Source organism: Eptesicus fuscus, chromosome 12 (genome assembly GCF_027574615.1).
Source record: "Eptesicus fuscus isolate TK198812 chromosome 12, DD_ASM_mEF_20220401, whole genome shotgun sequence".
In the NCBI taxonomy this organism is placed as follows: Eukaryota; Metazoa; Chordata; class Mammalia; order Chiroptera; family Vespertilionidae; genus Eptesicus; species Eptesicus fuscus.
In genome coordinates, this window is record NC_072484.1 from 44502220 (window position 1) to 44529967 (window position 27748).

General features: G+C 37.4%; 1 protein-coding gene across 2 annotated transcripts; it reads right to left on the minus strand.

Annotated features, from left to right (window-relative positions):
- Window positions 1–1584: 1584 nt before the first annotated feature.
- VPS4B (vacuolar protein sorting 4 homolog B) lies at window positions 1585–27042 on the minus strand. Of its 2 annotated transcripts, XM_008160712.3 has the most exons (11): window positions 26939–27042; window positions 22454–22565; window positions 20087–20243; window positions 14993–15060; window positions 11490–11609; window positions 8518–8674; window positions 7998–8146; window positions 7437–7518; window positions 5561–5780; window positions 5063–5203; window positions 1585–3269 (listed from the first exon to the last, which is right to left on the minus strand). In XM_008160712.3, the coding sequence occupies exons 1-11, from the start codon at window positions 26963–26965 to the stop codon at window positions 3168–3170; spliced, it is 1335 nt and encodes a 444-aa protein (XP_008158934.1). In that variant the 5' UTR covers window positions 26966–27042; the 3' UTR covers window positions 1585–3167. The 2 variants fall into 2 exon arrangements, with proteins under 2 accessions (XP_008158934.1, XP_027995194.1); XM_028139393.2 differs by lacking the exon at window positions 11490–11609.
- Between the last annotated feature and the right edge of the window lie 706 nt (window positions 27043–27748).

Below are 27748 nucleotides of genomic sequence, written 5' to 3' on the forward strand. Positions count from 1 at the left end.
ATTAACATCACTGAGAATAAGATGTTGATATCATGTCCCCTTGATTTGATACGCTAGTAGGGCACATCGCTTATATGGTATTATTCTCCCAAATCCCCAACTGTAGTCTACTTAAGAGAAAACATCAAACAAACCTAAATTGAGGGGCATTTTTCAAAATATCTAGCTATAACTCTTGCAGTGTCTCAAGATAAAAAATAAATACATAAAAATAAAGAAATAAAACACCTAAAAAAGTATCTCAAGTTCCTGAGAGGAAAGACTGAGGGAACATCACTGAGGAAAGGAAACTAGGAAATATGATGACTAAATGCCATTCTGGGTTTGATCCAGCAACAGAAAAAGGACATTAGTGGAAAAATTGGTAAAATCAAAATAAAGCAGTAGTGTGGTTGATGGGATTGTGCTAACGTTAATTTCTTGGTTTGATTATACATTAGGGAAAGCTTGTAAAAATTACACAGGAATGCTCTACATGAACTTCCTCTTCTGCCCAGTTCTGTTCCCTCCCCTTTCTGTTCACAGGTGTTGATCTGTAGTAAACATCCTGACCCCAGACTCCACTTTTGTTGGCTCCTAGAGAATCCAACTTGTAACAACACATATTGCCCAACACATTCCCGACAATTTCCCTTCTTAGCTATTATAAAATCCAGATGTAGTTTGTACTTTCCTCAAAGTCTTTGCATTTTATTTACATAAAAGGTAAAATAAACCTGGTTAGATTTTAGGCCCAACTACAAAAAAGCTTACTTTTGGAATAAGTCAAGAATCATTTAGGATACCCCTAATGATGACTTTGTTGCTACTTGTACTAACCAGCCTGCCCTGCCCATCAGCAGGAGCTCTTTGCTCAAAGGCTGGAGAGTAAAATATGTGTGGCAATTAATTTGATATGTTTAGCAAAAAAGAGCCCTAGCTAAGTAAACGTGACCTTATTTCTTATAATTCCAACTGTGCTGTCATCTATAAATACTGCAGGATGAGATGAGGGTGAAGGGATTGAGGCACTTACTCAGGCACAAAGTTTAAGGAGAGGCCAAACAATTCAGTAATTAAGATAAAAAATATTTTCAAAAAATTAAAATGCCAAAAAAAATCCAAATTGTAAAAGGCTGTCTTAATATGACTGAATGAATAGCAGAAGTTGGTAATGGGTTATATCCCCACTGCTATTACCCTCATTGTTGGATTATATATTTTCCTAATTAAAAAAAATGACAAATATACATCACACCCATTAAGGTGGCTGATATAAAAAACAAACAAACAAAATGAAACAAAAATGAGCAATAACAAGAGTTGGTGGGTATGTGGGGAAACTGGAACCCTTGTGTTTCCTGGTAGAGATGTAAATTGGTGCCGTCACTGTGGAAAACACTCCGGTGGATCCTCAAAAGTTCAACACAGAATTACCACATGATCCAGTGGTTCTCCTAGATGTAGACTCAAAAGAATGGAAAGCAGAGACTCAAACAGATGTAATAATTTTAAATTATGTTTTGTATCTAATCAATATAGATAATATTTTCTCCTATACAGAAGACCCCAAAATAAAGAAGCGTACACAGAATACAGACAATACTAGGTTATATCAATTTACTTCACATAAGAACATGTTTCAGGCCTATGATTTCCATTTAATATCAACAAAAACAATCTGTACAGAAAATCCTAAGGCAACCATTTAGCATAATATGTAAATGTGCAAATATACTTTAAGAGATAAGTCATTCCATAGTATTTGCAAGGTAGAGCTTTATAGTAATAAAGGAATCTACCTCATTTTAGTTAAACTTAATAATCCTTTGCATGTATAGCTAATGCAAATGTACAAGGCACAACTTAGTGTTGATGCTAAAGTGTGCAATACACACCCTCAGATTTTTTATTTGAAAATATTAACATAACATAGTATCATGTTTGTATTTTATTATTGAATGAGACATCAGCTCATTTATAAAGCTTCATGAAGCATCACACACTGACAACATATGTGGAGCCAGGACACAATGTTCCCTGAACTTAAAAAAGGTAAAAGATCCTTGCTACCCTATATTAAAAAATTATATATATGTATGTACACAGGCACACCAACATCACACACTTCCCATAAGCCAAATGAAGGCCATTCCTTTTAGCACTGGTTCCCATAACAGTATTTTATGGCAGAATTATTTTAAAAGGACATATTTATTTACTACTGGTTTGGGTCAATCTTGCTACAAAAAGACAAAATTGAAAAAGAGAATTTTCTCCTTCAAGGTAAAGACAATGCCTAATTTAGAAAGTCTTTCTCTTGAGAATGCACAGTGAAAGGTATTATTTAAACATAAAAGTTTGCTTGCCCCACCAGTGTGGTTCAGTGGTGGAGCATTGACCCATGAACCTGGAGGTCATGGTTTGATTCCCAGTCAGGGCACATGCCCAAGTTGCGGGCTCAATCCCCAGTAGACAGCGTGCAGGAGGCAGCCAATAGATGATTCTCATCATTGATATTCCTCTCTCTCTCACCCTTTCCCTTCCTCTTTCTGAAATCAATAAAAAAATATTTTTTAAAAAAGGCTTGCAGATTTAAAAGAAATTATTTAAATCTACACAAAGAAAAATGTCAACCTATCAAAAAAATTTAATGAGCCTTGGCTAGAACACAATTCAAAATCTTTCAAGCCCAATCAGTCTCTGCTGTTTTATTACCCATCCCTGAGAGTAAAGATTCTATCATTTTTAAGTTTTAATAAAGTAAATAAATTTACAATGTGAAAAAGGTGTTTTAAGAATTTTTACAAAATATGATATAAGCCCTATTTCATTGTAGTAAAAAAGAAAGATAAATTTTTTACAAAGACCACCATTCATAACAATTTTAAAAATTTGTATCTCAAGCAATTGTAATCCTCTTTTTACTGGGTAATTTCTTTTTTTTTTTGCCATTCATGTAACACTCATTTCTTCAAAGCCCATCATTTTATAATTTTTGTTAATAAAAGCATTTAATTGGTAACAGAGCAAAAATACATATAAAATGTAGAGGAACGCAAAATGAGATCTATGTTTCCCTGTGGTAAAAGTGTTTTACTGGAAATAACCTGAATGCCATCCAAGAAAGGCAAAAATTCCTCCACAGAAAGAACACACGTGGTAAACATCTTCCTCATGTCTTTGGTTTAGCCTTCTTGGCCAAAATCTTCAGAAAACTTCTTTAATTTCAGCAAGTCATGTTCATTGACTGTGGGCTTTGTGCTAGACAGTGATCGTAACATATCACCCTGTCAGGGAAAGGAGAGGGGAGTATTAGTAATAGATTTAATCACTGATTTATCATCACAATTACTGACTTTCAACTAAGGTCAAACCTGAATACCATAAACTACTGACAATAAACTCTTATTCTTCTAAAGGACAGCTTTGACCATGTTATTCCTTTGCATAGAAACTTTCAATTGCTCGCCTTATCCTAATTACAACCTTTCAATAGCTCCTCATTGTCCATCAGAAGTAGTCAGTCCTTTGAGCCTGAGGATCAAGACCCTCAAAAACATGCCCCCATCTCTCTTCTAGCCTTAACTGTTTTGTGTTTTTTTTTTTCCCTTTCACAAGAGGGGGGTTTTCCAAGTGCAACTCAAAAAAATAGTCTCAGTCACTTATACTTATGTGTATATATTTCATTTCAATTGATATATATATAGTAAGTCACTTATACTTACTATATATAAAAAATATATATAGTAAGTCACTTATACTTACTATATATATTTCATTTCAATTGAAAATTAGAAGCCTAAGAAAACATTTTAAAGATGATTATTTCTTCTATTAAGTTACTTTTTACAACTTTTAAAGTGAGTAGATTATATTTAATAAACATGTCTGGTTATGCTAACATTTTCTAGCTAATCTTACGTTACCGAAAAGTTTTATAGTTGACAAATTGCAAAGTATAATGTTTAAAATTTTTGCCAAAAATGAAACAAAATGTCAATAGAATACTATTTGATCCAAATCAATAAATCAGAATTAACTATTACTTAAAATTAAAATTAAAATGGTAAGAAAATAGGCTAATATTGGAGATTTGTTAAAAAATTAAGTTCTAGGCTATCACTTTTTGTCCTGTAAGAATGAAAATGATCAAAAGAATCAGGACTAATAAATAAAACAAGGATTTAAAGGAAAAAAGGGCTTCTGAATAACTTCTCAGATAAGCATTATGATTAACACAAATATGGGTGTTGTATGTACACACACACACACACTCACACATAAATATTTATATACATGTTCACATATATCTTTATATTTATGTCTACATATCATGTAAAAGTTTCTCTCCCGGAAGTTACTATTCATTCTACCATAAAGCTCTTTGAATATCTGTAACGGAAGCAGAAGATTTAAAAATCTGAGTGTTTATCAAGAAGAAAACATAAACATAACAAATTAACCTTTTCAACATAGTAAGTTCCTTAAGAAATGATATGCCTTACAAATCAAGCTTTATGAATTATTTTAACTCCTTCAATATAAATAGGAATGCAATTTTTTAAATAAAATTATTTCAGAATTCTTTTTAGCACTACACTATTCAAACTTTCTATAAAGCCTTGAGAAATAAAATAGAAAAACACTACTAGGAATATTATGATTCCTACATTACGGTTTCTGGATATTTTACCAAATGTGAGATTCAGGGGAAAATTTTTCACCAGCCCTACTTTTTAGTTAAGGCTTGACAATAATTTATGCAATATATATGAGCATTTTGGTAATAGTACCTCAACTATAAGACCTATAAGGTCAGAAGCCTGTGTTTTTTAAAAAATAGCTCATTCATTGATAATTAAGATTTTTCTCAAAGCCTAAGAAAACATTTTAAAGATGATTATTTCTTCTATTAAGTTACTTTTTACAACTTTTAAAGTGAGTAGATTATATTTAATAAACATGTCTGATTATGCTAACATTTTCTAGCTAATCTTACGTTACCGAAAATTTTTATAGTTAACAAATTACAAAGTATAATGTTTAAAATTTTTGCCAAAAATGAAACAAAATGTCAAACCATGGAAACAATTGGCTCCAAAAGTTTATCCCCAGGGACGTCCACCCACGTCATCTCAATGGCACCAGGGTCCCCAGGAGAGCAGGGCATTAAGAGATCATCCACTATGTTGTTAGGATCAGCTCGGGAAGGTCCTCGAACCTGGAATAACGAGTAATCGAGAATATTTATTTGGATAAGTTAAATAAGTATTAGATTTAGGCCATTATCAGGAATTTTGAAAATATACTATTATTTCATGTTTCATTAAAACATTTTCTTTTGAAAATAAATAGAATAATATACAATAAAAAGTGATTATCTCTAGCTGATGAGGTAAATCTTGCTTGATTTTATGTTTTTCTTGATGCTTTTCTGTATTTTGAAATTTCTTACAATGATCACAGGGAGAAAATGAGTTAAGATAAAACATACACACACAGACACACACACACACAGTTACTGCTGTTTAAGATGTTTTATTTAAAACCTTATGAAGGACAGATAAAAATCTCTTACCTTTTTAAAGTGAGTGGCTGACTGTACTTTTCTAATCGGCTGCATAAGTGCGTCACGCACAATGACACTTATGTCTGCCCCTGAGTAACCCTCGGTTTTCTTCCCGAGCTCTCGGAAGTCTGTTTCTGTTAGACTGTTCTGAGTGGTCCCCAAGTGCAGTTTAAACATTGCAGCTCGGGCATGGGCCTCAGGCAGAGGAATATAAATTCGTTTCTCAAATCTTAAAATGAAAAACATTACATTAAGAATATTACTCTATATATTTCATTTCAATTGAAAATTAGAATATTTTCAAGAAACAAGATATTTAGATATTCTCATTTGTACAAAGTTAAGCTGACTAAGTTAAATGGGCCCATATGTGTTAGAGTTAATTAAATATGTATTTAGGTTAAACGAAAGTAAAATGCCCACAACACAAAACAAATAAAACCAGAATAGCCAGGGAACCAACTGGAATTGGTTAGTCTTTCTCACAAGATTTTTGGGTTATCTTGCCATAGTGTTTATATGCCTGGAATTCATGACATGACATGTCCTCCAGGATTACAGTTTCCCATAGAATTATACTCTGAACTGATCAAAAGATTAATATAATTAACAACATGAAACAAGAGATGACAAAATAATTCTCTAAATCCAAAATTGAAAACGTACTCAAAATCTTTTAGAATAGACATATTATACAAAATTTCCACTTTATTATAATAGGTATCCAGAACAAATAATTCTAGTACATCATAATTAAACACCATGCTTTATTAACAATAATTTTGCTTGCCTTCTTAGAATTTCACTTAGAATGACCACTTAGAATTTCAGTATTTGGATATGGGAAGAAAGCAATGAGGAAAGATTTAAGTGGTCTGTGAAGATGTTTTTTTCTTTTCTTTCGATAATGTTCTATGGCAATGAGAAGAATCTAAAAAGTTTTCATTATCTGCAGAGATGGGCCCAGAATTAAGCCATCTTAAAAAATAACCAGGCCCTAGCTGGTTTGGCTCAGTGGATAGAGTGTCGGCCTGCAGACCAAAGGGTCCCAGGTTCGATTCTGGTTAAGGGCGTACACACACACACACACACACACACACACACACACACACACAGGCTCTTCCCTGGCCTGGGCCCTGGTTGGGGCTCGTGCAGGAGGCAACCAGTTCATGTGTTTCTCTCACATCAATGTTTCACGTCATGAATTCCTTTCCCTCTCTCTCCCACTCTTCCTAATAGTCAATGGAAAAATATCCCCGGATGAGGATTAACAACAAAAACATAAAGATATTTAAAAAAAATAACTAGCACATTTCCTTTCTTGGTACCAGGATCTAGCATCCTGGGAAACCATCAAGTGGATGGGATAAGAGTGGCAAAAACTAAAATGGTAATTTTTACCATGTAAAAGTAAATGAATGAAACAGGGAATTACAAAGCCGTAAAAAATTGTCAGAGAGATATCTTTCCTGCAGCTCAAGTTTCATATGCAATTTAAAAATTACAGACAAAATTTTTTTAACTGAAAATATATGTTATAATTCTTCAACTTGTATTATTGTCATTTTGCTAAAGTTTTATGAAGGTTCTTCATTGGAATATCAAACTATATTTGTAAATTTTTGAAGCATCAGTGCCTTAATCAAAACTAAAGGTAAATATTAGGTGTTATCTTTCCCAATGTGAAAGATTCCAGTATGTGAAAATCTCATATCTTCAATATAGCAAACAAACAGATGCCTGCCTCCCTTTCCCCAAGGTAACAGGGTTAGGGAACATTAAAAAAGATTCTGCAAACTTATCAGAATGATTCCTCACTGGACAAAATGGGAATTCTTATTCACTTGTTACATCTTGTTAAGATATATTTACTGTCACATCATACCTTCGCCTAATGGCAGAATCCAGAACCCAGGGTATATTTGTAGCTCCCAGAACCAAAATCCCCTCATTGTCCACACCAACACCTGCATCAAAATAGGCAATATTGTAAATAATTTGTTGTGTTAGTGTCCCTCTGTCCAGTTAACAATGTGATGCATTAACACCAAAGTACCTCATCCTGAGAGTCTCTCTCTGAAAAACACTATATTGAATCAAATATCAAATTACTAAAATATGATGCAAATATCCCCAAGACTCAAATCTCCTAGACTTTGGACAAATACTATTAATATTCTTTTCAAAATATTTCTTGAGAGATTTCATTTGAACTCTACATATTCCTTTTACTGATACTGCTTCTGGTATAAGCGAATATATAGATCTCTTTACTATTTATACCAGCAAGTCCCTCAAGATGATTACAACTGGATGAAAGACAGAATGAAACAAGGCATAATAAAACAGTCTGTTAGAATGAACAAATTCTGCTTGAATTTTACATTACTGTTATAATAATGATTGTAGAATAAATAGAAACTATTTTAGAAATCAGTGACACCACCTTGCATTTGAACTAAGAATTCCGTCTTAATTCTACGTGCAGCCTCGCTTTCATTTTCACTTCTTGAACCACACAGAGAGTCGATTTCATCAATGAAGATAATGGAAGGTTTATTCTCTCTGGCAAGTTGGAATAAGTTCTTAACTAGCCTAAAAATAAATAAAAGCTTTCAGTTTCTGGAAAATAGTAGACAACACATGGCTTAATGAAAAGAGGAAAACAAAACAATATACAGTATTATAGGAACTCTATAAATTAAAAAGCCTAATCATGTTTTGGTCCAGAAAACAAGAATGCTACATTTGGATAATCCACTTGACAATTTACTAAACTATACACATGTTTATCTTTCTCCTATGAAATAAATTCCAAAGTAGGGGCTGATTTGACAGAGAAAAGAATACCTATATTATGTCAATTTTCTGAATGTCTATTAATGATGTAAGAATTTATTATTTTATAGAGTAAAATAGTGACTAGCAGGTAAAGAAGAAATTTAAAAAAACAATTTCTTACTTACTTTTCACTTTCACCTAACCACTTGGAAACAAGGTGGGAGGAATGTACTGAAAAGAATGTTGAGTTGTTTGCTTCTGTGGCTACGGCTTTGGCTAAATAGGACTTTCCTGTTCCAGGTGGCCCAAATAAGAGGATTCCCCTCCAAGGTGTTCTCTTGCCTAAAATTTGTGTAAGAAATATAACATGAGAATTTCAAGACTGTTGATTTCAGTTACCAGAGACGTCATCCATGCTGTGAGGAGGTTTTCACTCTAAAGTTATCAATAGAATAAAAATTTAAAAAAATAAATCATAGATAAATCTTAAATATATTTTATTTGCTCTTTTAAGAGCTCTTTTTATTTGCTCTTTTTGTCAAAAGTGAGTTTACATGAATATGATCCTTCTAACAGGAAGTTCATTTGCTTGCTCACTCATTCATTCAACCACTATGTAGAGAAACCACAATGTGCAGATAGAGAACTATGAATGCCAAAGAATCTTTGCCCTCCACAGGCTCAGTCTAGTGAGGAAAAAGAGCTCAGTTAAAAGGCACTTCCGACCAAATACTGTGTGCACGGCTTGATATCAGAATATTGTCAGAGAGCCCTGGCCAAGTAGTTCACTTGGTTAGAACATTGTCCCCACACGCCAAGACTGTGGGTTTGATTCCAAGTCAGGGGACATACAAGAATCAATCAATGAATGCATAAATAAGTCGACAACAAATTGATGTCTCTTTCTCTCTCAAATCAATCAATTAAAAAAAATATTGTTGAAGAAACTATATCCGCATGGAAAAAGTAGCTGGAAATATTTTCTTTTAAACACTATGACATTTGGAGGAATGAAATTAACACATTTGGTTGACCCTTGTGAAATTCTGCTCAATTCCTGATCCCACCAGGAAGCACAGGTTATTATTACAGGTTACACACCCTTATTCAAATAATTGGGCAATGATAAGGGGACGCTACCTTAAACCCTAGTTTTCCTAAAATAAAATGTAAACAAATCAACTCTTTGTATCTCAATTTTGCTAATGAGAAATTATAATGCTGCCTAAAATAAATCAGGCTAGACTATACCTGGAAATCAAGTATCAAATATACACTGAAAAACTAAGAGCAAATTGTGGTTGGGTACATAGTGTCTGCAAAAAAATGATATATAGATGACCATTGGTAAAACTAAATATTGTTATGTTTATTGTTTCAAAAGCCTCAACTGTTACTTAATTCTGTTTTCCTATTTTAAATGTCTGCAATTATAAGTCAGTGTTCCTTAAATGTGGTACACATACCACTGGTGACATTTAAAATGCTTTTAGGTGATATACAAATACTTTTTATTTAAATGATTATCTTAAACATATTTTTAAATGTTTTTATTATTTTAGAGAGAGAGAGGAAGGGAGAGGGATAGATAGAAACATCAATGAAAGAGGAATATCAATCAGTTGCCTCCTGCACGTCCCCTGCTGGGATCGAGCCTGGGCATGTGCCCTATCCGGGAATCGAACCAGTGATCTTTTGGTTCATGGGTCAACACTCAACCACTGAGCCACATTGGCCAAGCTAAATGATTATCTTCTTAATGTGTATTAGACAAACACTAATTTTTCCATTTGTAGTAAACACAAAACAGTCTTTTAAAATAAAGTTATTAAATAAAATAAGTGAGATGATTTAAAAGTTCAAAAGTGGGCAAAACAATCTATGGTGTTCAGAGTTGAGAGTGATTATCACTGGGGAGGAAAGAGGCAGAGGGACTTCCAGGTTACCGGTAGTACTTTTTGATCCGGTTGATGATTATGCAGGTGTATTTACTCTGTGATAAATTTATGAAGCTGAACACTTATGGGTTTCTGCATGTCTCTGTATATTTATGCTGTGTTTAAATAAAGATTTGATCTAAAAGTGAGCAATTTAAAGAAAAATATTTTTTACCTAATGACACAATGAAAAAATTCATGAAGATGACCCATAAATGACTCATGTTTGAGAAACACTGGTATAAGTAATACAAAATGACGTCAACTCAACTCATGCCAACTTTTATACTGTTAGTTTCATATTCCTGAAGTTAGGTTGTAAGTCATACCTCAAGCTAGGTGGACAACAGGTGGACAGGGGTTCTTTGCTCTTCATCACTGCTCTATACGACATCACTGTCCAGACCTGTTCAGTTTGAGGCCAACACCACAGATTTGTTCTCTACATAAACCAGCTTGTTTTTAAAAGAAAAAAGACCTCTGTGTCACTGTCAAATGATGGGTATAGCCAAATCACAAACATAGGCTAGCAGTCATGGAAAGGACAATGAGAAGGAATGGTCTGGCACAGACAAATCAGTCACTGCTGGAGCTGTAACTTCAACTTTACCCAGGTGGCAGGTTAGCAACATTCTCCTCCGCCACTAGGGGATACACACTTCATCTGAAAATGGTAAATAATTCTTACTTCTCTTTTTTAAAAATGGAAATACTCCTATAAAACTAGTACATGTCCATTACAAACCATTTCAGATGAAAGTAAAAAAAAACACAAAAACCAAAAAACTAAAAATCATCCATCTTATTAAATCACTCCGTCTACACCTAATTTTTAGCACATGCATTTATTTAACAAACATGGAATCATACTACACATATTTTATAACTTGCTTTTTGACCTTTATAATATGCGTGGACAGTTTCCAACATTAATTACATATAGATGTTCACTCTATTTGATGAGTGTACAGGGTTCCACTGCATGCTGGTGATTTACACTGTGCCCTACTGGCTGACATTCAGATTGTTTTGCAGTATGTATATTAAACATATGTTTATATATGTGAAATAAATATCTTTGTATAAAAGCGTAACACTGCCTTAGAATTTATTTAAGGTAATCAATCATGAGATGGTGACAAGAATTCACTATGCTCTACTTCAGTCATCAATGTGGTTTTGAAAAATCATCCAAAAAAATTATTGAAAAGCCATCTCACCAGTAAAAAGATGAGGAAATTTAATAGGCAATATCACAGCCTCCTTAAGTGCTTCTTTGGCTCCTTCAAGACCAGCAACATCGCTCCATTTCACATTAGGTCGCTCCATAATAATGGCACCTACAAAAAATTATATCATCTTTAAATTAAGGAGGACTATTTCATCAAATTTAGATGACAACATGAAATAACGATGTTAAATAAATGTATTATAAAATTGTCTGGAAAAAATTGATGTATTAAGAACCTTTTTGAAAGAGTGTGATGAGGAACTAGTTGGGAGTAGGGAGCAGTCAGGAACCTGGAATAAGTCACTTTCCTATGACTGCTTCCTCATTGTGAAGTAAAAATACTACGTCTGCCCAAGGTACTCGGACAGGTTGGTGTAAGAGTCAAATGACATAATAAATATTAAGAGTACTTGGAAAAGCACCAAACATTACATTACAGCACAAATTCAGGAGTATTGAAAGTGCTCATTCAATGGGGGTTGATTTACTATTTCTCCTCTTAACCAAACACCCAAAAAAGTGGTGATCTAATACTCTCCTTTAACCACAGAAAGAAAATACACTTAACAAATTTAACTGAAGACAGACAGATGGATAGATGGACAGAAGGGATGGGAAGGGGAAGGAAATAAGGGAAGGAGATAATAGGAGGCAAGAGAGAAAATGTACTCTTGTAGATTTGCAATAGTACACCGAGATTTGCTAAACAGAAGCCAAACAATTCAAAAACCATATATTCAAACGCTATAGCAATTGTCATAATAAGAGTCTTTTTAATATAACTATTGCCAAAACTTTCTAGTTTATCTTTCATCAAAAGCTTTTCTAATTTCCAGTACTGTATATAGAAATTGCTCAACTACAAACTACTAAGCAGTTTGTTCCAAGATGATGTGTAATTGTATGATAGAACACTACCACTTACACAATCTACTGCTACCTATGAAATTAGTTTTATGGGTTATTTCTTCTCATTAGGAAATATCACCTATTATTCTAAGAGTAGTTATTCTCGGAAACTTTCCTAAATTATGAAAATTGTTAACTCTAGATTAAAATTAAATAAAACCATAAACACTTTTTGCACTCTAAAAGTTCAGACTACATATGAATTGAGAAAGCCAATTCACTTTTTCTTTTCTATGTTCCATTCAGTTTAGTAACCCTACATAAGGAAATAATTTACATCATCAGATAGGATTTGTTAGTTAACGAAAGTAAATTTACTTTATAAGTAAGCAAACCTGGTCAACTAAAGTTTTTTGCTATGAATATTCTAAATATGCCGTAATCAATCTTCACATTTAACCTAATACATTTTTTTCTTAAAGTTTAAAGGGGACTTTGGAATGTTTAGTGATAAAAGATTACTTAAATAAAAGTAATATTAATTACTAGACACTGCTTAATGGTTTGTAAAATGAAAAAGGGCAAAGGATTATTAGAAAATAAAGGTCAGCCGTACCCAGTTTGGCTCAGTGGATAGAGTGTCAGCCTCTAGACCAAAGGGTCCTGGGTTTGATTTCAGTCAAGGGCACGTACCTCAGTTGCAGGCTCCTCCCAGGCCTGCGCCCTGGGTCCGGGCTTGTGTAGGAAGCAACCAATTGATGTGTTTCTCTCCATCAATATTTCTCTCTGTCTTTCCCTCTCTCTTCCATTCTCTGTAAAAATCAATGGAAAGCCCTAGCTGGATGGAGTGCTGGCCTGCGGACTGAAGGGTCCCTGGTCAAGGGCACGTGCCTGGGTTGCGGGCTCGATCCTCAGTAGGGGGCGTGCAGGAGGCAGCCGATTAATGATTCTGTCTCATCACTGATGTTTCTATCTCTCTCTCCCTCTCCTTCCCATCTGTAATCAATAACAATATTTTTTAAAAAATCAATGGAGCCCCAACAGGTTTGGCTCAGTGGATAGAGCGTCGGCCTGCGGACTCAAGGGTCCCAGGTTCGATTCCAGTCGGGGGCATGTACCTTGGTTGCGGGCACATCCCCGGTGGGGAGTGTGCAGGAGGCAGCTGATCGGTGTTTCTCTCTCATCAATGTTTCTAACTCTCTATTCCTCTCCCTTCATCTCTGTAAAAAAATCAATAAAATATATTAAAAAAAAAAAATCAATGGAAAAATATCCTCAGGTGAGGATTTAAAAAAAGGTCAAGTAATTTGACTGTTTCCAATTACATAAATTTATGCAGTCTTTCACTGTACTACTTATTATACAATTTGTTGTTTAATTTTTACTGCGCAGAATAGACAGAAGAAAGCTCTTTGCCTTACAACAGAAATAAGGCCATTCGGCACAGGACCACTGGGTTGCTCAACCAAACTTACTGAGTGCAAAGTGTGTGTCCCCACTGCCCCGGGCAGTGGAAACTTAGTTCTGTCCCTGGACTACATCCACCACTGAAGTTCTAGGAATATAAAATACCCTCACTAACTGTAATGTTTTTAAGGTACTGCCCTTATAGTATCCTCCTATACCTCCCAGTGGAGTTGGCGAGACGAGACAGATATAATATTACAAAATGAAGAGACTATTCATCATTCATGAACCAAACTGGGTCTATATAATGGAAATCTGTCCCAGTTATGCATTCTATTTGGCAAGATTCAAATGAACAAAATACATAAAATTCAACCTGAAAAACATTGTTAACATATTAAAAAACAATCCAATCTCAGTAACTAAAGAAGCCAGCAATTACATAGATCACTATATACAAAGCTACCACTTATTGACTTCCTAGAATTTGTTAACTATAATACTAGGCAGTTTTTACATTGTCAGAAATCTTTTACTAGCCCTGAAACAAAAAATATTATTAATTCCTATTTTAGAGCTGGGACTCAGACTATGAGATGTTAGGGAACTTGCTCAAGATTTAAGTGGCCGACCTGGGATGGAATCCAAATCTGAATGGAGCCAAAATTTATGCTCCTTCCATCATGCCACTAGACTATAGTTGAGGAGAATCAAAGAGTTTTCTTTTGTGTGGAAGGTAAAAAGTGGAATGAGAGAAATATAAAGGGCAGTGCTGAAATAGAATAAAAAAGGCAGATGAGGAAACATGAGCAGGTTGGAAACATGAAATAAATCATCAATAAATAAGCTATAGCAATAACAATAAAAGCCAGGTGTAAGTACTAATTCATTCTGTTCCTGACAGGATATTTTGATAACCTCAGATTTGGTAGTGTATTATTAGTCTAAATGTTACCTTCTCTAACAGGGGGAAAACAAGACAAAATAAAAGAGTTAAATAAGCCAACTGTCAGGCTTTTTAACAGCATTTTTACTTCACGGAAAAAAACCCCAACCCATTAGAGAGCCTAAGGAGAAAATCCTATGAAAACCAGCATGTGACCACTAGAAAACAAAGCCAATTCTTGAACCTATTTAAATACAAGGGGGGAAAGGGAGAAGCAATTCAAATAGACAATTCACTATTGAGTTTTTTAAAAATAAGATAGTAAATTTAAAAATGAAATCTAAAGCAACCTTGAAGTTGATTCTGTAGTTTCTTTGCTTCAGGATCATCTGATTCTCCTTCCCCATCACTGTCATTCCTAATAAAAAGAATTTAATATATTCAAATGATCACTCCTTGCTATCAAAAATAAGGCAAAAATGAAAGAAAGATTAGCTTGAAATATTATAAGTGGCAAAATGAGACATTCATATGAAAAGTTATGCTTATTTCATTACTTTTAAGAATATATTAAGCAAATTATTAAGCAGGAATATTATCCATCAATATGGAATCATGAACAGGAAAGGGGCAAAAGACCCGAATGAAATCAGGAACTAGCTCCAAGTTCCCATGACACACCTATATATGTGCTAATTCACAAATGCATACCCCACACCTCATCCCACAAAAGATTTAAGATGAATTACAGAGAGCTGTAAACAACAACAACGAAAAAACCAGAACCAGGCAAACTATATATTAGAACAAGACATAACTAGGAGGAAAAAAAAAATTCATTATTTAAGGCACAAAGGTCTATAACCCTTAGTCTAGGGCAGTGGTTCTCAACCTTCCTAATGCCGCGACCCTTTAATACAGTTCCTCATGTTGTGGTGACCCCCAACCATAAAATTATTTCCGTTGCTACTTCATAACTGTAATTTTGCTACTGTTATGAACCGTAATGTAAATATCTGTGTTTTCCGATGGTCTTAGGCTCTACAGCAGTGGTTCTCAACCTGTGGGCTAGCAGGGTCACCTAAGACCATCGGAAAACACAGATATTTACATTACGATTCATAACAGTAGCAAAATTACAGTTATGAAGTAGCAACGGAAATAATTTTATGGTTGGGGGTCACCACAACATGAGGAACTGTATTAAAGGGTCGCGGCATTAGGAAGGTTGAGAACCACTGGTCTAGGGCTGCCAAAGAATAAATGAGGCTTCTGATGAAAATGAACTGAGCCCAAGGAACAAGAAGATAAACCCAGATATTTCATAACTAAGAATTTATTCTGAGGAAATAACTCAAGGTGAGTTCAAGGATTTGACTACAAGGCTAATCATGCCCACACTGTTCACAACAGGGAAAAAAGAATAATGTATGTTCAATTAGTTACAGAGATTAGCATATGATAGAATACATTGTAATCCTGATAAAAATGTAGAAATGGTTCATTGAAAGGTTGAGTGAAAAAGTAATAAAGCAAAATATAGAACATTACATAATTTTTCAAATATAAGATATAAAGGCAGATAAAACATTGGACAGGTTTTATTCCAAAATAGGAATGCCTTGGTTTTCACAGGATGGTGGGTCTATGAGCAAGGTAGAGACTGCAAAGTGATTCACTTGACACTCTGGTCAACCTTCTTCTATCATGCATTCTTGGTACAATAAAGACTACACTGATAAACATTGCCTTTCCTAGGCTCCCTTGCAGCTAGGGCCCCACATAAGACCAAAGTTTCTCCAAGAAGGAAGCAAGCAACTAAGATGGGGTCTGCATGTAAGGGCAATGCCTGTGGGTGAAAGCATTGGCTTTGCTGAGGGAGCTATACCCCACTCCCTGGCATCAGAAGTACTTGGTGGTGGAGTTGGCAGCATTGGGTCTCTGCCAGAATGAACCTGGTGGAACTGGGCATTTCTTCTAGCAATATGGAACCCAAGCTGGATTCTCTGGGCCCCAGATTCTGTAAGGTAATACACTATAATAAATCCCCTTTACTTAAATTAGCCAAAGTAGGTCCTGCAGTTCAATTCAGAACTGGCATCCCTTTGCTAGGTAACCATCTCAGCAGAGCGCATTACAGCATCTTCAAGTAAGACCAGAAGAGCTTCAACTCTCAGGGAGGAAAGTGCATTTTTGTTGGCAAGAGAGTTTCAGGGAGAGTTGGGGGTCCAGGCTCTCAAAGTTAACTGAATTCTTCACAATAGTTTCACTTCAAGTTTGGAGACTCAAGTCTTCCAATAAATGTCCTACTTTTATATAAGAAACCTGGTGAAGTTGAAAGTCTGTTGGAATTCAGTAATCCACAAGATCAGTTGGGGTCTGATTTTTGTATGTCAATGCTATTAGCTGCAGAAGGTAAAATATTCTTCGGTGTCACAAAAAAAAATCCCTGGTTCCCTGACCATGTCTTGAACAGAAAATATAAAACCTTGGGCTTATAATTTTCTTCAAACTCTCCCATGTAGTTTGGAGCAGCTAGTTAACTCTAGTTCTCATATTGCTCATGTCCTTCAAACTGGCCTATGGTAGTAGTCCCCAATCTCCCAAAATATTTCCTTCAAAGATCTCCATTCCTGGTGACCACAGGGGATTGGCTAAGTAGCTTGTGCCACTGCAAACCATGAACCACGAGTATTGTATCCTCTAAAGCTAACCAGAACCTCTGCCTTTAAGCCCAAATAACCCCACCTCAGAATCTCATCTTCTTACGAGTGTGTTGTCATCTAGAACCACTTCTGGCAACAATTAACAGAATGGTCAGAGGACCTGCATAGAGTATGTTCCCACTGCTCAGCATAGAACTTGGCACGAACATACTGAAACTTTGCATCTGGTAATGATACATCTTCCATCTGGGAAGACATTCCAAAATTGAGTTTAGATAAGTGGTTCCCAACCATTTTTTGGCCATGCCCCACCTAAGCATCTCTAAAATCCTGATGCCCACCCTGTGACATATAGTTCTTATTAAAAAAGTGACTTCCTATTCACATGGAGGAAGCCTAAAAGGCCATTAACTTGGTCTAAACAAGTTTCCAAAGAACAAGGCATCCATGAAAGAGAAAAATAAAAGAACGAAAGGACAGATGAAGTACTGAGGAAGAAATCACTATGGAATTATTAAAAAAAAATAATAATAATATGCAGTGACATGAAAAAACAGCAAATAAAGTTTGTTTCATAATAGAAAACTGAAATGCATAAATGTCACAATATATATTTATATACTGTATATGAGGCACCTAGAACCATAAAAAATGCAAAAAAATTATTGTTAATAACTCATTCTTGAATTGCCCCTTAAAAATCAAATTGCCGGCCTGGGTGTGACCACGCGCCCCTTGGGTAAGGGTGAGGCCACGTGCCCCTTAGTCTGGGTGACGCCGTGCCCCTGGGTTCGGCCGAGACCAAACCAGAGGGAGTCGGACCTCCATTACCACCATTTGTCCACCATCCAGAGCTGAGGGGTCAGTGCTGACATGTACACATAAGGAACTACTGGACATTGAAATTGGGTCTCAAAAGAACTGTTGGTCCAGGGGGAAGCTCGCTACAGATTGATTCATTTGCCTGTCAGCATCACTATCATCGCTCGTCTCGCATTCAGTTCTTATTAGTATATATCTAGTGACATATGATCTCGCTCATCTAGGGGAAATGATGAACAACATAGACTGAGGAACAAGAACAGAACCAGAAGCAAGGAGGCATCGATCGGACTATCGGGCCTCAGAGGGAGGATAGGGGAGGGTAGGGGGAGGGTGGGGGGGAGGGGGAGAGTTCAACCAAAGGACCTGTATGCATGCATATAAGCCTATCCAACGGTTAAGTTCAACAGGGGATTGGGGCATGCGTGGGGAGAGGGGTGGGATGGGAATGGGGGGATGAGGACAAATATGTGACACTTTAATCAATAAAGAAATTTAAAAAAAAAAAAAAAAAAAAAAAAAAAAATAAAAATCAAATTGCCCCTCTGTGGGGCATGTGCCCCATGTTGGGAACCTCTGGTTTAGATGTTTATAAGTAATGCTGTGTTGATTTCTTCACAATGACAAAATAAAAGCAAATATAAAGCAAATTCATATAAAAAAAACTTTACATAAGATATACAAAAAATTATTCACATTATTGGAGTCATTTTGTCCATGTGGACAGTACAGACTAAGAGTCAATACTACTAATCAAAAATTTAATTCACAGATCATTCCTATAATTTCAAACTTTAATCTTATATAATGGCCAGAGGGTAAAGAACTGAGTACCATTCCTACAAATGTTTTTTCCTACCACTACCAAGTGGTCATGGAGGGTCCGTTGAGGTATATTGTCCCCCAAGGGGTTGGGAAACTTCCTCTGTAAAGGACCAGACAGTAAATATTTTAGGTTTTGTGGGTCAGACAGTTTCTGTTGCAATTATTCAATCTTGTTGGAACACCACAAAAACAGCCATAGACAATAGGTAAATGGATGGCTAAGGCTTTGCTCCAATAAAACTTTATTTACAAAAACAGGCTGCAGGTCAGATTTGGCCCATGAGCCATTGTTTACCAACACCTAGTTTAAATGAAAGAAATTTATTTCACAAATACAATTTAATTTTATCTTTTAATTGATACAATAAAATCTAACACTCTAGAATACACACCCCTTCTCAATACAGATATACAAGTCCAGGAAGCGCAGAGAGTCCCAAACAAGATGAACCCAAAGAGGTCCACACTAATACACATTATAATTAAAATGCAAAAGGTTAAACCACAGAGAATCTTAAAAGCAACAAGAGAAAACCAGTTAGTTACCTACAAGGGAGCTCCCATAAGACTGTCAGTAGATTTCTCAACAGAAACTTTGCAGGCCAGAAGGGAGTTGCAAGAAATATTCAAAACAGTAAAAACAATGACCTACAACCTAGATTACTCTACCCTGAAAAGCTATCATTTAGAATAGAAAGATAAAGAGCTTTCCAGACAAGAAAAAGCTAAAGGAGTTCATCACTACCAAACCAGTATTATGTGAAATGTTTAAGAAGATAAAAAATATAAACAATAAAATGGCAGTAAGTAGATATCTATCAACAATCAAATCTACAAACAAAGTGAAAAAGCAGAACAGAAAACACATAGATACAGAGAACTTTTTGTTGTTGCCAGATGGGAGGGTTAGTTGAAAAAAGATGAAGGGATTAAGAAGTACAAATTGGTTATTACAGAATAGTCATGGGGATATAAAGTACAGCATAGGGAATATAGTCAGTAATTTGTAATAACTAGGCATGGTGCTGGATGGGTGCGGGATTTATTGGGATGATCACATATTAAGTTATGTAATGTCTGGTCACTGGAGTGTACAAAAAAGAAAGAAAGAAAAAAAAAAAAAATGCATACCCCTTCTCATCAGCTGGACTCGGTTGTCCTTCTTTCACCGGCTTCTGTGGTTTTTTCTCTTTCTTTTTCAGGTATTCCTTTAGTTTTTCTGCTCTATCAAGATATTCTGTACACTTTGCCCTGATACTTTGCTTGGCTTTATCACCCTGTGCTTCATCTATTAAAGGGAAATGAGAGAGATTTTTCCATTAGTGTTCTATCCAGATATTTTTAAGCTCTTAGATATACTTTTTTTGTGTTGGTCAATCTTCACCCAAGGATATTTTTTCCATTGAATATTTTAGAGAGATGCCACACAAGAGAGTAGATGGCAGAGAAGGAAGAAGTGGGAGAGAGGGAAGAAGATACAAACATCAAGGTGAGATACATTGATTGGTTACCTCCCACACATGCCTCGAACCTGCAACCCAGTTACATGCCCTTGACTGGCAATCAAATCTGAGACCCTTTGGTCCATGGGCCAATGCTCTAACCACTGCAACACTTTTCAGGGCCTTAGACATACTTTTAACCTTTTGCACTCGGATGTTGAGAGAACTCGACACGGTTAGCATCGGTAGCAGCTCGTATGTCGAGCCACACTCGACTCATAGTTTCACCGCGGGGATGAAATTATAGAGATTAAAATTACTCTTTGAATGTATCAATAATTTGAAATATAAAAAAATCCAAATAAGTAAGTTTGTATGAAAAGAAACTCCAGTTTTTTATTCTACTGCCGTGCTTTGTAAAATCTGGGGTATTTAAAAAATTAAATCCCGAGTAGAATAAAGGAATCGAGAAAAAAGCAAGCGAGTGCAAAGGGTTAAACAAGGAAAATATTTGGTTCTGATTGGTCAGTTTCAATGCCAGTCAGCGTCAAAAACTCCACCTCCTAGGCAGCCATTGGCTCCCCACAGCACCCAGATTTGGTTCTCATTGGTCGGTTCCTATGCCAGTCAGCATCTCCAGGCCTATCTCTGGGCCTGATCAAAGAGGCGGAGCTTAACAGCAGCCCCTGCGGAGGCCGGGAGAGAAAGAAACACCTGGCTGCTGGCGAAGATCAGAAAGAAAGAGGGAGAAAGAGAGAGGTAAGTACACTGATTAACAGCTTCCACTGAGGCTGCAGATCAGACCCTGACTCACTTTCTGGGTCTCAGCCACCTGGGCAGTCAGTTCTAGGTCGCCAGGCTGCAGCTGGGCAACCCAGCACTGACTTCCGGATGGTCAGCGTTTGGTCGCAGGCTGACTGGGAGTGACCTGGGTGCCGAGGAGGTTCCCGGGACCCAGGTATGTATGCAGATTAACCACCATCTTTGTTGGGTTAATTTGCATACTCACTCTGATTGGCTGTGGGCATAGCGGAGGTACAGTTAATTTACATGTTTCTCTATTATTATGTAAGATTCTAGTCTCTTCCCTTACATTTTATATAGATAGTTGAAAGCTGCTTATCTCATATAAAACCAGTAAGACAAATAGATAAAGCAACATTAACAATTTCTATTAGTGTCTAAATAAGCTTTATTTCAGAGTATAAACAGTGATAGAAATCCCATATATTATGTGTACCACCAATACAGTAATTTTACTACATATGGGCAGGCCTCTGTGAGAGCTACCTAAAAAGAAGACTTCAGCAATATATGCAGTGCATAGGATTAGCCCCACATTTTGCATGTTATAATTCATTCTTAGTTTCACTTTAATTTGACAGAAAAATCTCAAAAGTTAAATGGGAAACTCAAAAGAAAATGCTAAATTATCCAACTGCTAAAATTTTTTATTTAGAAAAAACTTAAAGTTTATAAGAAAGAAGTCTTTTCTAACATCTTATTTCACCCATGTTCAGCATTAGACTTAAGATACATGAAGGCAGGAGATTTTCCCCATTTTTCCATTACTGCTGGATCCCCATGCCTGGAACAGTGCCTAACACATGTGGAACATCTAATATTCAAAAAATACATGGGGGAAAAAAAAGGTTCCCAACCTTTTTTAAAACAGTATTTTCAGAGATGCTTAGAAGATGAGAAGGTTCAGATTACATAAGTTGGATACAATAAAAAACTTACTTCTACTGACTATATGACATTTTTATATGTTCAGGTATGCAAGGTAACAACTATAACAGTCGTGCAGATTTATTAGCTGAGTATCCAAAACCTGTCTAGATGCTAGAAAGCTAGTGGGATATATTTATATTTGCAAATTGATATTATATATATTTCATATGTACTTATAAATATATTAAACTGTGTTTATAGTATATATATTTGCAAATTGATAGTTTAGAATTTTTTGGCATTGTATTGCAATATTCATAAATGAAATAGATTAAATAAAAATTTCTTTTGGTGTTTTTAAATAAACAAACTATGACCTTACATTTAACTACGTGGAGAAAATACTGGACAGCATGTTGATAGAGTTGAAGGGCTTCCTCATAGTTCCCAGCCTTGTCTTCCTGGGCTGCTTTGCTAGCAAGATCTATTGCTTTCTGTTTGAGGAGAAGCAAAATCATACCATCAAAATCAAAGCATAAGTGTAAGTTTGAAGTAAATAATCATATGGAAAGTCATTTTTTAAAAATACAACCTTAAAACAAATCCATCTTTTTTCTAAATCACAGTAACATCCTATATAATAAAACCCTAATATGCAAATCGACCAAACAGTAGAATGACCAGCCGAATGATCGGTCACTATGACGCACACTGACCACCAGCGGGCAGACGCTCAACGGAGGAGCTGTCACCTGGTGGTGAGTGTGCTCCCACAGGGGGAGCAGCATTCAGCCAGAAGCCAGGCTCATGGCTGGAGAGTGCAGAGAAGGTGGCGGAGCCTCTCCTGCCTCTGCTGCAGGCGGGCGGTAAGGAGCGAGGGGTCCCAGACTGTGAGAGGGATGTCTGACTATTGGCTTAGGCCCAAAACATTTGTAGTAACATGAAATCTCTATATATAAAAGGCTAAGTGACCATTGCATCCAAAACAACCAGACGACCAAACAGGCTGTGTGGGGCGACCAGACCAGCAGGGGGTTAGCGAGAGACAACACATGACTGAGCAGCAGGATGTGTGGGGTGACCAGGCCGGCAGGGGGGTTAGTGAGGGGGGACAAAATGACCGAGCAGCAGGCTGCGTGAAGCAACCAGGCCGGCAGGGGGGTTAGTGAGGGGTGACCAAACGACTGAGCAGCAGGCTGCGTGGGGCGACCAGGCTGGCAGGGGGTTAGTGAGGGGCGACCAAATGATTGAGCAGTAGGCTGCGTGGGGCTACCAGGCCTGCGGGGGGGGGGGGGGGGCAGTTAGGTGCGATCAGGCAGGCAGGCAGGTGAGCAGTTAGGAGTCGGTGGTCCTGGATTATGAGAAGGATGTCTGATTGCCAGTTTAGGCCCGATCCTGTGGATCGGGGCTAAACTGACAGTTGGACATTCTCCAAGGGGTCCCAGATTGGAGAGGGTGAAGGCTGGGCTGAGGGGACCCCCCCACCCCTCCATGCACAAATTTTGTGCACTGGGCCTCTAGTATATTTATAATTAAAGTTTTTGGAAAGAAACAATTTTTACACGTAGCACAAGTTCCACTATTTGAAACAACAGGTTAAAAAAAAAGCACAGGAAAAGGATGGGGAGGAAATTTAACAGAACTTATCTTTGAAAGACTTTAATTTTTTCATTTTCTACTTCCACATCTTCTAAAAATGTCCATAATGCACACAGACTACTTTTGAAGTATTTTTTGTTAAAAAAATAAATTCATACAAATACGTTCAACTGAATGACAATGCAAAAGCAAGCAAATGGCAGAAAAATAGAATTTTCAATAAATGGTATAAGAGTAACTGGATATCCATAAGCAAAGAGAGAGAGAACTTGAACTTCAACCTAAACCCCACACTTTGTATACAAATTAACTCAAGATGGATTATGGACTTAAATATAAAATGTAAAACTATAAAATCTTTAGTTCTTAGACTTGATACCAAAAGCACAATATATAAAAGGAAAAAACATATTTTTTCATCAAACTTAAAAACTTTTGGTCTGTAAGAGATTCTGTTAAAAGGACAAGTTATATACTGGGAGAGATATCTGCAAACCACATGCCCAGCAAAAGAGTAGTATTTAGACCCAACCAGCGTGGCTCAATGGTTGAGCACTGACCTATGAAACAGGAGGTGAAATATATAAAGAACTCGCAAAACTCAACAGTTATAAAAAGAATCTAAGCAGAAAATGGGCTAAAGACATGAAGAGACATTTCACCAAAGAGGATATACAAATATAAGCACATGAAAAGATGTTCAACATCATTAGCCATTAGGGAAATGCAAATTAAAACCACAATGAGATGTCACTACACATCTATCAGAATGGCTAAAATAAAAAACAGTGACAAGAACAAATAGTGGTGAGGATACAGAAAAACTGACCACTCATATACTACAGGTAGGATGTAAAATGATACAACCACTCTGGTAAACTTGTTTGTTACAAATATAAACATGCAACTACCACATGAACCAGCAACTGCACTACTGGGCATTTATTCCAGAGAAACCAAGACCTATGTTCACGTAGAAACTTGTACATGAATGTATCAGATGTCCGTCAACGATTGCATGATAAACTGTGGTACATCCTACCATGGAGTATTACTCAGTGCCAAAAAGGAACTACTGATACAGAGATGGTAGGGAATGGGGGGGGGGGGGGGGGAGGGAGTGCAGGGGGAGTTAGGTGACTGTGGTTATAAAAGGTCAGGAGGGATCCCTATGGATAGAACTAGTACAAGTGAAAGTGGGGAAATCTGAACAGGATTGGTGGAATGGATCAGTGTGCCCATCCTGTTTGTGATACTGTACTACAATTTTACCAAATGCCACCATGTGAGGCAACGGGATAAAGAGTACACAGGATCTCTGTATTATTTCTTCACAGCTGCGTGTGAATCTATAATTACGTCAAAGTAAAATTTTCATTAAAAAACTATCTTTAATTTAAAAATATATACATACAAATAAAAAACAAGCACGGTTTATTTAAATATTACAACTGGATTAATTTAGGTCGTAAAACTGTATGCAACAGAAATAAGAGCCTGAAGGGGGGAAAAAAATGGTCATGACTATACTATATTAAAAGTAAGCATATAATTCAGATAAGAAGAAATTATTCAAACAACCCCCAAACCAATCACATGTATGAATATTGTATTTTGAAGCAGACTGCAGAGAAAGAATGAAAGCTGTAAATGGGAGAAGAGATATTCATTGGGGCATCACGCACCCCGTGTTGTAGCAGCAGGGAAGAACGAAAGTCATATGCTTTCGAATTGACAAAAGTAGAAGTTACCTGTTTCACATCTCAACTAGCCTGAACTTAAAGCTAAATTTTCGAAAGTTTGGTAAACTAGGCAAAATATAAAGGTCTCAGAGTTGTAGCATGTGGTCACCTGGAGGGTTATGTGCCTGGTCATATAAAAATGTATCAGGAAGGCTCAGTGGCTAAGCCATGTGCTTCAGGTTCTTTCTTATTCTAGATGTAATTTTCTTGTCATATTATTTTTACTCACTGTGCCACTCACCACGCAGTCCCCTCATTCGAGGTCAGCCCTCTTTTAGGCACTACACTGACCTTTGTTAAAGTAAAATGCTTACAACCAGTATTTAATTATCTATCTCCAAATACAGTACCTTGATTTTAAACCAAACCTTCTCTCATGATGAACATGTATCTTCTACACCATCCAATATAGGAACCACTAGCCACGACTTCTGCGCACTTGTGGTTAGTGTGACTGAGGAGTGAGTCTTAAATTTCCTTTAAGCAAAATTTAAACAGCCACATGCTGCTACTGTACTGATAACACATGTTAAACCTTTAATCAAGGATGATAATTTTCCCTGCTGAATGCCCCACTTCACCCTTGTTTCTGTTAGCATTTTTAACTTGAAATGAAGTTAACTGTGTCTTGCTGTGGTTTGGGAGTGCTAGTAATTCTTTTAGGATACAATCTGACCATCTCCCTAGCTTCCGCCCTGGCTAAATCCACTATCACATTTGTCAATACCATTGCCCAGTCCCCTCGGTGGTCAGCCTGCTTCCACACTTGCCACCCTACAGCAGCCAGTGCAGGGCACCCAGAGATCCCTACTGCAAACAAGGAAACCCAAGTGCTCGAGGCCAAGTCACATACTGAAGCCCCAGATCCATTCTGAGGAGGGGAGACACTTTCAGAAATTTCTCAATGTCCGCTCCACAGAGGTCTAACGATTAAGTCTAAAGTTTTAGGATTCCTTGATTGGTGTACAAAATACCCTGCTCACTGCGGTGGGGTGGGGAAGTGGAGCCACAAAGTAATTAAAAAAACAAAAACATTCCCTGATCTTATACACTACAATCTGGGAGCCGTAGAAGAGTGCACACAAACGCATATACTCAATGAACCCACGGATTCTTCGGAGTCCAAGACTGTTCTCACGTTTCTATTCACTTGACAGCTCGAATAGAAGAGCTCTGCTGTGCCAGCCTGAGGAACTAAGCGCGAACTACGGACCACCCTACTTTCAACGGGTCCCGAGCAGTGCTTTGCAAACATCTCGTGCTTTCCACTCTCTCTGACACAGATTGAAGCGTCTGCTCACAGCGCTGCCCAGTTCGGTTCAAATGGCGGCTGGTTTGAAGGGAAAAGAAAAGTCTCAACATAAGTCAAGAGTCTCAGAAAGCCAGTGGGAGACCCCGGAAGCGAGCAGAAAGCACCGGACTCCCCGACCTGCGGCTGGGCACCGCCCTCCTCCTCCCTCTTCCCCGCCCTCCGCCCCCCCGCCCCGCGCCTCCAGCCCTCCAGGGGGGTGGGAAAACAGTAATACCTGGAGGTTGGTCGAGGTGGATGCCATGGCGGAGATCCGAGGCGGTTCCCTGGGGAGGAACGAGGGCACAGGACCAAGAGCGGCGACGTCGAGTTGCGCCTGGAGTAGCCCCAAACGTGCACAGGTTGGGGACTCTCGGACCCGTAGCAGCGGTCTCCCTTCTGGAATTTGTTCCGAAACCACACGGAGCTCCGAGAGCCCCCTACCCTCCTCACAAAACTTCCGCAATCCCGAGCCCCTCCGGGCTCTGGTCCCACCTCTGGCCCCAGAACTTCCGCTTTCGTCATCAGCTCGCGCACTACCCAGTTCTCAGTCATCCAGGTCTCGCCTTAGCCTGGGGCATCGCGAGACTAGCAGAGGCTTCCCGGGAACTCGCCGAGGTTTGGCGGAAGTCAGGCCGGGCCCTGGCGCACTACGGATCCGGCCTAGGGACTTGGCAGGAACGATTCCTTTTTCTTCTTTTCCGGAAGTCTTATAGTTTAAGATGGGTTACCGGCTCTGGCTCCTTTCACTCCACATCATGGAGCATGCTCTGTCTCTCTGCAGCTTTTGAGTTGGAAAATGCCATCCTGCTCCAAGACCCACTCCGGTTGTGGACTTTGGTTCCCTTACCTGCCTCATTGAGTCTGTCGCCTCCTGGGTAAAATGGGGCTGATTACAGTGCCTACCTCGGGGTTGTGGAGAATGCTAGTCATGCTCAATACGGCGCCGAGCACAGTGACTGGCGAGCATTAAGATCTGAGTGCGTGTTATTGCTCACACTTCACATCATCCAGCAAGCATTTTTCAAATGGCCTTGAAGTCATTAGT